The sequence below is a fragment of the Hippocampus zosterae genome, chromosome 8 (assembly GCF_025434085.1).
Source record: "Hippocampus zosterae strain Florida chromosome 8, ASM2543408v3, whole genome shotgun sequence".
NCBI lineage: Eukaryota > Metazoa > Chordata > Actinopteri > Syngnathiformes > Syngnathidae > Hippocampus > Hippocampus zosterae.
Window position 1 is genome coordinate 365,736 of NC_067458.1, and position 14,344 is coordinate 380,079.

Sequence of the window (14,344 nt, forward strand, 5' to 3'; positions counted from 1 at the left end):
AAAACGCCCAATAGTTCACTAGTAAGATCATTTTGACGCTTACTAGTGAACATGTAAGCCACAAAACGCTCACTAGTTTACTAGTAAGGTCATTTTGACGCTTACTAGTTGACATGTAAGCCGATAAACGCCCACTAGTTCACTCGTAAGATCATTTTGAGGCTTACTCATTGACATGTAAGCCGCAAAACGCCCACTAGTTCACTAGTAAGGTCATTTTGAGGCACATGTTAGTAATTCAACTTTGTTGTTTGATTTGCACCGAGTTAAGAAAATGTGGTATTCCTCTCCATGATATCATCGTTTAGATCCTGATCGTAACTCTTCGAGCAGCCTTCCCCAACGTGATCCGCTTCTGCTGCTGTGTGGCCGTCATATATTTGGGCTACTGCTTCTGCGGCTGGATTGTGCTGGGACCGTACCATGTGAAGGTACCGCATCGATAAGTCAACCTTACTTTTAAGTACTGTCGAGCCTCAATTTAATGGACTACATCGAAGTGCTTTTTTTGTAGCTTTGAAACACCCAGTAGAGAACAAGCATTGTTTTGGACTTCTTTTGGAGCCTAAAAATCCCCAGTACACGACAACTTTACTTATGTAAAGTTTTTTTTTTTTTTTTTTTTAAAGAAGAAAAAAAAAAGTTTGAAACTGATTTTTTAAAGTTCATTCAAACTTGCTGAGGGGGCGGATAATGCTTCCTGCGCCTTGATACGGGCAATTCCACAGCAAAAATACGTGCAATTCCACTCTTTTATGAATGCACTTCTTTTATGAATCGATGACATTGATAAGGGTTGTGAAAAAAAAAACTGAGCTGCAACAAAAATATTTTCAAAAGGACTACTAGTGCCTGATTTAAAAAGAAAAAAGCTATTAGTAGAGAGAACATGCGCCTGTTGAGCTGCATGCTTACAGCACTGCTAAGCTATTGTTTCTGCTTTGATGAGACAGTCGGCCCAGCCAACATGGCCGCCACATTGACTCGCATTTTAGCCTGCTCTAGTCTACTGTAACCCAACAACAAAATGAAGCTACGCTCTGAGTCGCCGAACGGTCTGAGTGCACCAGCGCCCGCTCGGAGTACTTGGGCCTACTACGCAACTATTTTTAATGTTGGTCATTTTGGTGCCACTTGGAGAGCTAAGTATTTTTCTTAAGTGTGGCACTTGGTGTAAAATGTTTGCCAACCTCAGGTGTGAAGAGATTTACTGTTTTCAGATCATGTTAAGAAGTGTTTTATTAGACTGTATCCTTGTGCTACAGTTCCGCTCCCTATCCATGGTGTCGGAATGCCTCTTCTCCCTCATCAATGGCGACGACATGTTCGTGACCTTCTCAGGAATGCAGGAGAGCAGCACTCTGGTGTGGCTCTTCAGCCAAGTGTACCTGTACACCTTCATCTCGCTCTTCATCTACATGGTGCTGTCGCTCTTCATCGCGCTCATCACCGGAGCCTACGAGGCCATCAAGGTAGGCCAGCAAACCCGACCTTTTTTTGTCTTAAAGCAGGTGTGCCCATTAGGTAGATCCTTATCTACCGGTAGATCTAAGACGGGTCCCAAGTAGATCCGAGGAGTGTCGAGAAGAAAAAAAACAAACAACCATTTGTTTGTCTTTGTACATGTTAGTAATATATTTTTGTGTTAATATACACTGCACACTAATCATCTTATCAGTCTCATTTTCACAAAAAAAATATATTTAAAAAATAAAATAAAGCAGGTAAATCTTAAATTCGCGCGTGTGTGTGTGCGCGCGTGCGCACGCCGGTAAGGGTAGATCCCGTGAGGTTAGTTGATCGAAAAGTAGATCTTCGATCCAAAATGTAGGTTTTCTAGCCTCTATTCCAGGGTTGTCAAACATACGGTACACGGGCCGGAACCGGCCCCCAAGGCAGTTCGATCAGGCCCGCAGGATCATTTAAAAGTGGAAAAATCCATAAAATGAATGAATATTTTTTTACAAGGTGCAATTCGTGGAGTATCCGCTGGCGGATACACTGTTTGATCAGAGTACAAGTCAACATTGTTTTGATCAGAGAAGAAGACAATAGCAGTCTCAGTCTGTCACTGAGACAGACCCAACACAGCAGACGCTATCAAGGACGTGTGAATACTTTATTCTTTACACATTTAATAGCACTCTCCTCAGTTTGTAAGGTGTAGGCAGGGATTCTATTTAGATTTTATATGCGCATGTGTAAATTGTTTAAAAACAAAAATTCTTTATGAACCCAGTTTAATCTGAAAATGCATTATGATATTTTTCAATACCAATTACGTTTTGTGCCTTTGTACAATCAGTTGGATCATATATGTGAATGATAAAAGTAAATTGCACATTTGTTTAAGGAAATCTAAGGTGCTTCATGAAATGTTTTGTAAAAGATACGTTTATTACATTTCCCTAATGTTCTTGTGCTTCTTTGACCAAAACAAAGAAAAGACATTATTTTGGTTATTTATCGCGGAGTATGGTACAATTTTATTGGTCCGGCCCAGTTGACATCTACAGAGACCGTATGTGGCCCACAATGTGAAATGAGTTTGAAACCCCTGCTCTATTCTGTTTTAACTACTTTCAGATGATTTAGGTTTGGGCATCGATCACGGAGAATTGAGTGGCATCCGGCTCTGGAAACCGAATGTAAATGTCAAACTTTTATATGTTGTCGTACAGCATCAGACCCAGGAGCCCATTCACATCACAGACCTGCATGCTTTCATAGCTGAGTGCACCGATGCGCCAAACTCCGGCAAGTTCAGGGGCCTGGAGACATCGCCGTGCTCCTTTTTCTGCTGCTGTGACAGGTAATGCAATACTTTTTCTGTTTGTTTGGGGGTGGGGGGGTTGTAGTGAGTCCTATAAAATCAGAAATGCAACTGTGATATAAATAAGTAGTAGTGGCTTCGCTGTTGTGGTTGCTCAGTACACAATGGCTAAAGTGACAATTGAAATGAATAACAAAATAGAACATGAAGTAACTTCCTGCATGAGGTTGCGGGCAAGCCCTGCCGCAAATTGCGAATATTTGCAAATTACTGTCACACTCTCCTTACAAAAGGGTGTGTAACCGTTTATATTGTAAATGCCACAAAATGGCGGCATCTTAAGTACTCTGAATGTGAATCTCAAAATAGACACACTGATTACATAAAGCAGGGGTCCCCAAACTTTTTCCTGTGAGGGCCACATAACTTTTCCCTTCTCTGATGGGGGGCCGGTGCCAGTTTATAAAAAAGTGTGACGATCGTAGGGGAGCTAAAATTTTTTTATTGTTTTCCAGAAAAGCCACACATAACCAAATAACCCTTTCCAGGTTCTTTACAGAAAAAAGTCAGGAAACAAATAATAACACTAACACAAAAACAGGAAATAAATAATAACTAAATAACTCTCTCTGGGTTCTTCATAGAAAAAAAGCCATGGAACATTGTCACGTTGTACCTGAAGAGACAGAGTAATCGCTTCGTGTATAACCAAATAACTGAAAGTCGATCCCCGAAATAGCAGACACAGAAAGAGGTTTGTCAGAGAACAAAAGGAGTCTTTAATACAAACACAAAATTACCCGACCGGGAGAATAACAAAAAGTGCTGGTCAAAATAAGGACCAGGGATAAAATAAAGAGAACAACCGAAAACGCTTGCGGAAAAAATAGCAAGGAGGGTCTGATTAGACAATACTATAAATTTCACTCGAAAGAGGAATAACGACGCGCAATAATAGCCACAAGGCTAAGAGGCAATGAATAATACGAATAGGAATTGGGCGAGAGAATTTTGGCACGGCGTGGAATACTCCGGCAGTGAGTCAACTGCCAGAGCGCCCAAATAAAGCCCGTGTAATCAATCACAAATCGGTGGCAGGTGTGCAGAAAGCAAGCAAGAAGCCTGCCCCCTGCTGGCAAACACGGGACTTGACAAACATTAACTTTCTTAACCGATAAAAGTTCAGCTCAGTTGTCAGAGCAGAATCTCTCTGACACATGAGCAGTCTCTTAAAGTTCTTGTGTTCCTTCCTTATAATCCTTTTGTAGGTTCCAGTAGGCTTGTAGACACCGCTGTTTGCAGTTTTTTGGGGGCGTTTTTAACAGAGTGACGGGTCATTTTGACCCGAGGACAACAGGAGGGTTAGAGGGCCGGGCCAAATGTACGGGGCCGTAGTTTGGGGACCCCTGACATAAAGCATCAAGCCCACGCATCTAGCATGTAAACAATCGTGAAACCCATGTTCCATAAACAACTGAACTCAGTGGGTGAGTGTAATCAACACAGCCAAAATGCCTTCACATGAGGCTCATCGATACTATTAGCTAGCCTAATGGCCTATTTAACATTTTAACCACAAAGTGATGTGACATCACACACGAACAAACAGAATGATAACATTTTAGGTCATTCAGGAAAATTCTAACTGGCAAATAGAGCGCAAGAGCTGTGAGCAGTTGCATCAGTGAAGAAGCAAAACACTGATCTGCTGTGTTTCCCGTTGACCAGTCCTCAGGGTGCATTCAAATTCCACCAACAAAACAAGATATCTCAAACATCGATGTAAAAACACCACGAATGAACTAAATCAAACAACTACAGTAAGATTCCACCAGGTGGTACCAAAGTATGACTGGTGATACAAAAAGGGGACTTTGGGCTTTCCCCCCTGTCAGAGTCACATCAAACAGCTCTGGATACAATCTGAATACAAACCACCGTCTTGTATTTCCGTCAGGATGACAACATATGAGGACGTCCTGCTGGTGAACTGAGGAAGAATTCGGTTCAACTTACAAGAAGTCCCCTCTGGAACAAGCCTTTTTTTTCCTGGCACTTGACTGAAGGAGGAGGCGTCAATCAGTTGGACCAGGATTTTCCAATGAGGAATGCACGTCATGGATTCATCAGGAACAAGGTGCCTTGTGGGAAGGTGAAAGCACACATATTTATTTAATGGGCCTTGTGTCAGGCCAGCTCAGTGTTTTTTAGATTTTTCATCTTTTTAAAATTTACATTCACAAGAAAATATGTTTCAACCTGCTAGTTTATTAGCAGATTTCAAGCCGATCACTACGCACGAAACTTTGAGGCTGATCCAGTTTGACTGCGGCCTCGGAGGAAATGGCCTCTACACGGTATGCCTGTTAAGTGTTCTCACGTTTGAACCAGAACCATCACTTGAGACTTTTTTTTCCCTACTTTTTGGATTTCAAATTTATACTAAGGAAGAAGGATTACCTCGCTGGACCATAACTCGCTATTTGAAACATTTAATCATCGAAATACTTAAGATAGAGGCATAAACAAGAGAGCAATGGAGAGTATAGCTTATGAAGGGTGCATCCAAATATATAAGGATGTTATGGAAAATGTCATTTATTTCAATGGTTCACTTCAAACCTAATATGCGGTGGATTCACTACAGATAAAGTAGAATTTACTATGATTTTTTTTTTCTCTGACTTTGATGGTTACAGTTTAGAACAAACACACTCGGAAGACATTTTATTTTTGATGTAAAATGGATTCGTTTCATCACTCTGTATCATTTGAGTTTTTAACTTTTTAAATTAAACTCCTGAAATAAATTTGAGATGCACCCGCATTATAAAAAATTTAAAGCCCCAAATTGGGTGTCATTTTTTTTTTATCTATTTTTTTACTTTCTTGTTGAGAATCTCAGGTTGCACTTAGAATAGGCTGCAATAGCATCATATTTTCATTATGGTTGCTCTCATAGATTTTGCATGATGTACTCACAAATTCATAAAGCACTTGCTGTTCGATCATTCTTACTCAACAAAGAAACTGCTCTTTATTTTGACATGAGATTTCTACAGGAAACAATTTGGCACATTTTGGAAGGCAAACTTGAAGCAACCAACAGATTAACTAATGTATAGCAATTCGCTGTACACTATGTGGTCCTCCTGCACCCCCCTCCCCCACCCCCAGCTCCCACCCCTAAGTATGCTCTTGTCCACATTATGGCTGTTTTTCTATTACGTTTTGTATTTCATGAAACGCACAATCGTCAAAAGATTACTTTCGTTCGGATGACCTTCATTCATTTGTATTCAACAATCACTTCAGTGAAATGTTGAGAAACGTGTGAAATTTAGCCCTAAAGGATATATTATACATACCTGTATGTCTATAATATATCATACTGTAGAAGATATTAGGCACGTGCCTTTACACTGTCATGTTTTTTTTTTAAATACGGTACCCATATTCTACACTTGATCACTACTTGGCAAAATGTAAACGAGTAGAAACATGATATCTTGTACACATGTTGCTGATTAAAGTGTCCTGGATCACCTTTGACGTTCATCATGTTTAGTCCTGGATCACCTTTGACATTGTACCATCATGCTTCAAACTTGTTCAAAAGAGGGTGTCAGTGAGTTATCTTTCGAAGGCTGCTTATGAGAAATTTGGACCATTCAAATGGTGACTTACGTTCCAAATGACGTGGTGTAAATCAAAGCGCTGTGTTGCAGTGTTCGAGCGTGTGTTGGATTCAGGTAGCTGTTCGGTGGAGTGACATTATATACTTTATTATTATAATTTTATGAATTTTTTTTAATTTAATTTTCTAACTTTATTTATAGTGAAGAGTTAAAAAGGAACGAGCCACGCTTTACTCCAACTAAGGAGGAACATTTAATTCTGTCATCAAACGCGATGACGTCATCCCCGCCTATTGATCATGAGGCGGATGTTTGCCTTCCCACCACTCAAAATCGTCATGCATTATGGAAAGCTCTGAAGATGCCTTCCCGCTACCTGCTTGGCCAGCAAGGTCATATGTGCTTTATCGAAGGAATGGGTCATAGCTTTCATTGTCTGTGATGCACAATGGAAGGTCTATGGATGTTTGTTGATGGTGCTTTGAACTCAGCATGGCTCACTCCGTGTGCTCTGTGATTTGGGTGGGACATTCTAAATTTTTAATTATGTCATTACTTTATTTTTTTAATAAACTATATTATAGACTATTGTCCTTACATGTTTTTAGGCATGGACGGCTGAAACAGATTGATGGCATGTCCATTCATTTCAATTCTGTTTTGAGTTTGAGCATGGTCACAGAACAAATTCAACATGTATCTCAAAGCACCATTTTAGCGATTAATGTGCGCGGATCCTTGCAGACATGTTTTTGCTCATCAACATTTTGAACCTCACTAGTCACCTAGTAAGGTTTAGAAGATCCAAGTAGTGTAACTAGTGGACATAATATGCCTTACTAGTGAGCTAGTGATCAATTTTTAAACTGACAAGTTCACTGCTAAGGCCAGAACACCTTAACTAGTGTACCCAGTGGACATTTGGCCCTTACAAGTGAGCATGTCAACTGTAACATGCGATCATTCATGTCTCAGTTGCGACTCGAACACCGACATGTTCACAAGTGGGCTGCATGCAAATGAAGCAGGCGGGACAAGAATTTTGATTGGTCAATATTCAGAGAATGAATATTCAGTCTTAAAGCTTTAACCCTTACGCATCCGGCTCATAATAACTGAAGAAGAATGTACAGAAGTGATTTTATAAAAACAATTCATACTTTTGATTAATCTTTCTCTCTCTCTCTCTCTCTCTCTCTCTCTCTCTCTCTCTTTCTCTCTCTCTCTCTCTCTCTCTCTCTCTCTCTCTCTCTCTCTCACTCTATATATATATATATATATATACTGTATATACTGTAATACATGTATGTATATATACTGTATATATACAGGTATATATACTGTATATATAATGTTACAATAGAACAAATCTGAATGAAATATCTAATCAATTGCATTTTTAATACATTTTTGAAATGGTAAAGAGACTTTATGGACACCCTATATATATATATATAAAAAAAAATCCTCATCTCACCCCTCGGGTGGTGTCCGTCCCTCATTCAGCTCGGGTCCTCTACCAGAGGCCAGGAAGCTTGAGGGTTCTGCGCAGTATCCTTGCTGTTCCCAGCACTGCACATTTCTGGACTGAGATGTCCGATGTTGTTCCAGGGATCTGTTGCAACCACTCATCTAGTTTGGGGGTTACTGCCCCGAGTGCTCCGACCACCACAGGCACGACTGTCACCTTTACCTTCCAGGCTCTCTCCAGCTCCTCTCTGAGCCCTTGGTATTTCTCGAGTTTCTCATGTTCCTTCTTCCTGATGTTTCCATCACTTGGGACCGCTACATCCACTATAACGGCTTTCCTCTGCCCTTTATCTATGATCACGATATCTGGTTGGTTCGCCATTACCATCTTGTCAGTCTGGATCTGGAAGTCCCATATATATATATATATATATATATATATATATATATATATATATATATATATATATATATATATATATAGGGTGTATATATATATATATATATATATATACACACACACACACACAGTGGAGGGCAAAAGTAAAATAGAAAACACACACAATACTAATTGCGTATTAATTATCCATCCATCCATTTTGTGATCCGCTTTAACCTCACAAGGGTCGCCGGTTAGGGGGTGCTGGAGTCTATCCCAGCAGTCTTCGGGCAGTTGGCGGGGGACACCCTGAACTGGTTGCAAGCCAATTTCAAGGCACAGAGGGACGAACAACCATCCGCACTCACACCCAGGGACAATTTAGAGTGTTTAATCAATCTGCCATTCATGTTTTTGGAATGTGGGAGGAAACCGGAGTACTTGGAGATTTTGCACTTGTAAAATTGGATTGATTAACACTGTATGGATACTATACAGCATAGGTGTCAAAGTTAAGGGCCCAGATCTGACCTGCCACATTATTTTATGTGGCCCATGAAAGCAAATCAAACATGGCAACATCCATGACGATTGCTAAAATATAGACCAACATTTAAAATTCTCATATGTAATAAATAAAAGAGACACTGAAAGCATTTTGTTGTGATTTTTCATTTGCAATTTCCCTTGCTGTTTGCAAGAACTTTTTGTTACCCTCATTCTTATCCTGGTAATTTTGTTACCAGCGTTTTATGTTGTACTTTATTGGCCGTGTGACCTTATTTTGTAACTAAAGCATTTTTATAATACAATTTCTTTTGGTATACGTATGAGGGATCCGCTCCTATTCCGGATTAGTCAGGCACCCAAATTGGCTGAAAGTAGACGTCTCATACGCAGCGAAGTTGAATTCCCATCAATGCCAGCATGTGTCACAAACCCCCACCTGTGAAACAAAGTCGTCAGTAAAACCCGTGTGTAGTTCGAATAAAAATACATACAAAAAAGCAACGACAAAAAATGGTAGTATCAGCGCTAAACTGGTCACTAACTCTTCTTAAATTAGCAATTGAAATGTTTATCGCGCGTGCTTCACTTTCACCGGCAGACCCTTGACGACAGGCACTCTCTATTGCCCTGCACCTTCGCCGAATACGTCTCAGGACGCTGTCCGCCATTGTTGTTCTAAAAAACTAAGTGGGCACAGAATTTCCAAAATCATTAGCCCTGACTGGTGGGATGATACTATTTTGAAACGTACAGCCAATAGGATACCGTTACATGTTTTCGTAATCATCCTTATTTGCATGTAATGCAAGTACAATGTAATGTCACTAGCACTACAAGTGGGCACATTTTTGGCCTTACATGTTCACTAGTAAGCGTCAAAATGATCTTACCAGTGAACTAGTGGGCACATTTATGGCCTTACATGTTCACTAGTAAGCGTCAAAATAATCTTATTAGTGAACTAGTGGGCGTTTTGCGGCTTACATGTCAACTAGTAAGCCTCAAAATGATCTTACTAGTGAACTAGTGGGCACATTTATGGCCTTACATGTTCACTAGTAAGCGTCAAAATGATCTTACTAGTGAACTAGTATTTATTTTTATTTTTTTTAGCATTACTACTATGCATACAGTGCATCATCCTATGTATGTTTGCACAAATGCCTGCTCTAATTCCTGATAGCCAAGCAGAGCTGCTCCTGTTCCCATTATGTGTGCTTAATATTTTGTAATGCATATTCTACTTGGCAGTATTTTTCTTTATTTTCAAGTTCAACATTAGATGTTTTATTTTTACATCACATGTTAAACTTACCCCGAGCATTGTAAAAAGTGGTTTCATTTAATTTAGTTAATTACCGTACGTTTTTCAGTCTAAAATTCAATTGAAAATGTTTCGATATAATAATATCCTCATCAAACACACCAGTCTTTTTTGTCTCTTATCTGCGACAAGCATTCACATACACTCATCCTGGGATTTGCTCTTTCTTATTAAATCTTGTTAATTACTTTGCACTTTGTGAATGTTTTGAAGATTACATTTTTTTCCAAAAATTGTCTCACAAATGTATTCAACCTCTTTCACAACTCTGACTTTTACCAGATAACCAGCACAAACTAAAACCAACCAGCAAACATACATGCTCACCTTGGTGAGTTTTACCAGGTCACCATACTAGTACATACTGCCACTAAATGGATAGCGGAAAACAAAAAAAAGGTTCATTTATCACTACACTATAAATGAGCTATAGTGTTGACGGTGAGTCTTTGTAAATGGTTGTCTGTCTCTGAGTCCTAAAACAGTGTATGCTTTATGAAATAAATATATTTTTTCCCAATTGCAAAGCAGAGACAATCTTTTTTTTTTTTTACAACTGAGACTGTTACGGCTTTGTAATACACATTTTCCTTTGTCTACGGGGAGTCACTAGTTTTCATGTCATCAAAAGGATTAAGGCCTACTCCAATAATTTATAGTCATTCAAAATTGCATCATAAACTGAACTTTCTTGCTGTGGAAAAAAAATACCACAAACCACAGGTAGCATTGTGACTTTCCTAATTTTCTTTTCATAAAACGACAACTAGTCAAACTAAAACAATGCCCTAAGTAATTGGAATGCCATTGTCATTAAACCAAAAGATAAAAAATTGAACCCACATTCTGAATGAATTAAACACCATTGTGAATGAAATCACTGTCGAGGATTTTAATTTTGGGCGGCCCTATGATTGACTGGTTAGCGCATGGCATCACAGTGGAGAGGTGCAGAGTTCGATTCTGGCATGATTGATTTATTGGAAAGGCCCATCACAGTCATTCTCATGCTTCTATGTAGAATTATCAACAGGCCAGTGTTTCTCTCTGTTGTCACGGTAAAAATAGTAATGTATTAAAAAGTTAAAAAGATAATACTCGGCCACAAAAAGGAAAAAAATATATTATCTGCCGTCATCAGCGGATCAGTCTTGCTCATCCATCTTAACTGCTTTTATAGGTTATTTGGTCATATGCAGTCAGTGCAGTCTAAGCATTCTTGTAGAGCTAGCTTTGCTTCATCTGTCCATTTTTTCACAGTTTTAACAACCGGTTTAACACATTTGAGTTTCTGTCTGTATGTAGGTATTAAGTGGATTAAATTGTGGTCAGAAAGACCCAATGCTGCACGGGCGACTGATCGGTATGCATTTTTGATTGTTGAATAGCTGTGGTCTAGAATGTTGCCTTCTCTGGTGAAACAGTCGATGTGCTGCTTATATCTGGGAATTTCACGGTTAAGGTGTGCTCTATTAAAATCGCCCAAAATGATCAGGGGTGACTCTGGGTATTTTAGTTCGAGTTTGTTTACTTGTTCGGCTAGCGTTTTGTATCGCCGTGTTAGCGTTAGCTTGTGGCGCAATGTAAACACTGACTAGTAAAAAGGAGGTGAACTCACGTGGCGAGTAGAATGGCTTGCAGTTTAAAGACAGCGACTCCAGGTCCGGGCTGCAGTGTGCGTCGAGCTTCGTGACATCAGTGCACCATTCTTCGTTGATATAGAAGCAAATCCCACCACCTTTCGATTTCCCTGATAGCTCCGTGTCGCGGTCGGCTCGGAGAAGGCGGAAGCCGGTAGATGTAGCGCGGAATCCGGGTGGCGGTCACTGAGCCAGGTTTCAGTGAAGCAGAGCGCAGCAGAACGTGCAAAGGTTTTGTTGGTCTTTGTGAGAAGAAGTTCATCCATCTTAGTTGGCAGAGATCGTAGATTAGCAAGATGGATCGATGGGATGGTGAAAAAAGGCCGAGCGTAGCCTCCCCAATGCGCAGCAACTTTTCCCTCGTGTAAGTAAGCCGCTCAGGGTCGGCAAAAATAAACGAAAATGACAAAAACAGGGATAATACTAGGGAGCGTGTGACTGAGGCTGCCATACCTGTCGGCGCCTGATGGCGTTTATTATCCGTTGTATTCTTTGCGTTCACTAACAGATGTAATGCAGAGGACCGCAGCAGCGCGACTTTGTGTGTATAAACACGGACACCCTGATTAGGAAAGGACAGTTTCCTACTCAGGAAACTGAGGTCTTTTGGGGTTCAGGGGTCACTCCTTAAGATGTTCTATCCACTCGGTGGTGGCCTCGGCCATCCATTATGGCATTGTCTGCTGGTCAGGCAGCATCTCAGCCCGGGACAGAAAGAGACTGGAGCGACTGGTCAGGAAGGCCAGTTCTGTCCTGGGTTGCTCCCTTGACACTCTGGAGGAGGTGGGCAACAGAAGGATGCTAACTAAGCTAAAAGCTATGATGGCCAGTCCCTCCCACCCCCTCCAGCCCGCCCTGACAGCACTTGGTAGCTCCATCAGCCAGAGACTGTTACACCCGCGCTGCAAGAAGGAGAGATACCGACGCTGGTTCCTACCGACTGCTGTCAGGCTGATGAATAAAAAATAACAATCATAATAATAATTAAATGATGTGAAGGAAAATTGTAAATAGTACTGCGATTTATCCATTTTGTGTTCATATTGCATTTAATTGAAAGATGTTTGTTGTTTTTTTTCTCTTTCTTCTTTCTACATACATTCTTGCTGCTGGAGGCTGTAAATTTCCGTAGTGTGGGACGAAAAAAGGATATCTTATCTTATCTTAATGTTTGACTAACCGGAGACCCTGTCTGAGGAGGGCATGTGGCGATAACGATGCGCTGATTGGCTCATTTGAATTTAAGGCGTGCCATACCTTAGCGTCAGCATATACGATGCGCTGATTGGCCCATTTGAATTTAAGGTGTGCCCATACCTAAGCGTCAGCATATACATACGCTGATTGGCTCATTTGAATTTAGGGTGTGCCCATACTTAACCGTCAGCACGCGTCTCTCCCAATACACACGCATTCAAAATGCCTCGGACGGCGGTCGGAACCGGTCAGCGGCGAACGGCGCGCATCGGACGATACCCGCCGTCGAACCCGAGCGTCGCGGGGGGCAAAAACGAGACGGCCGAACACCCGCATAGTGCGCAGGATTTTACAGCAGGTAACATAACGCGACGCTCGGGTTCGACGGCGGGTATCGTCCGAGGCGCGCCCTTCGGGTCGCCGCGCGCGGCGGGTCGACGGCCGCGCCATCTTGCAACACACTGTCAGACGAGGGCTCGGAACGCCCCAGTGCGCATGCAAATTAGCCATGTGCGCGAAAGCCGCGCGCGGGTTTCGAAATGTACCACCTTGTCTTGTCGTCCGAAATGAAAAATAAAATAATTTGCCCGCCCGCCGCCCCCTCTCTCTTAAAACTACTCGTCCGAGGCATTTTGAATGCGTGTGCATTGGGATAGACGCGTGCTGACAGCTGACGGTTATGTATGGGAACACCTTAAATTCAAATGAGCCAATCAGCGTATCGTATATGCTGACGCTGTGTGCAGTTCTGGCGTCGCGCATGCGACAGTTTATTTTCCCAATAAACTGCACGCCATTCTACTCGCCACGTGAGTTCACCTCCTTTTTACTAGTCGGTGTTTACATTGCGCCACAAGCTAACGCTAACACGGCGATTCAAAATGGAGGATTGTGTCAGGAAACAGACGCATGCGCAACGCCACAGTGTGCTCACAGCTTCAGCCCAGGAGAGCCGCTCACAGACAATTGGACAAAACGAATCGCGAGAGGTTTCGATTGTGTGCAGTTCTGCTCCCGTCTACCCGGGGTTCTTTGCAGCTGTTTAACAGCATAACACCGCAAGCTAAATGAACGTCACAATGGCGTCCTCAAATAATATTTGCATGCCTCAGACATTGCATTCACTTTCCACTAAAATCCTCGTGGCGGCCCGAAGGGTGCGCCTCGGACGATACCCGCCGTCGAACCCGAGAGTCGCTGGGGGCAAAAACGAGACGGCCGAACACCCGCATAGTGCGCAGGATTTTTCCACTGTCTTCCCGGGGTCCTTTGCAGCTATTTAACAGCAGGACACCGCAAGGTAAATGAGCGTCACAATGGCGTCCTCAAATAATATTTGCATGCCTCAGACATTGCATTCACTTATAGTGGAAGAACAGCACTGCACAGTCCTGTGCTCCTTGTGTCAGTATT

General features: G+C 41.6%; 1 protein-coding gene across 1 annotated transcript; it reads left to right on the forward strand.

The window, feature by feature from the left end:
- The first annotated feature begins 285 nt into the window (after positions 1 to 285).
- LOC127605546 (mucolipin-3-like) lies at positions 286 to 5,330 on the forward strand. The gene is made up of 4 exons (XM_052073134.1): positions 286 to 431; positions 1,266 to 1,472; positions 2,682 to 2,812; positions 4,731 to 5,330. The coding sequence occupies exons 2-4, from the start codon at positions 1,281 to 1,283 to the stop codon at positions 4,765 to 4,767; spliced, it is 360 nt and encodes a 119-aa protein (XP_051929094.1). The 5' UTR covers positions 286 to 431; positions 1,266 to 1,280; the 3' UTR covers positions 4,768 to 5,330.
- The last annotated feature ends 9,014 nt before the right edge of the window (positions 5,331 to 14,344 follow it).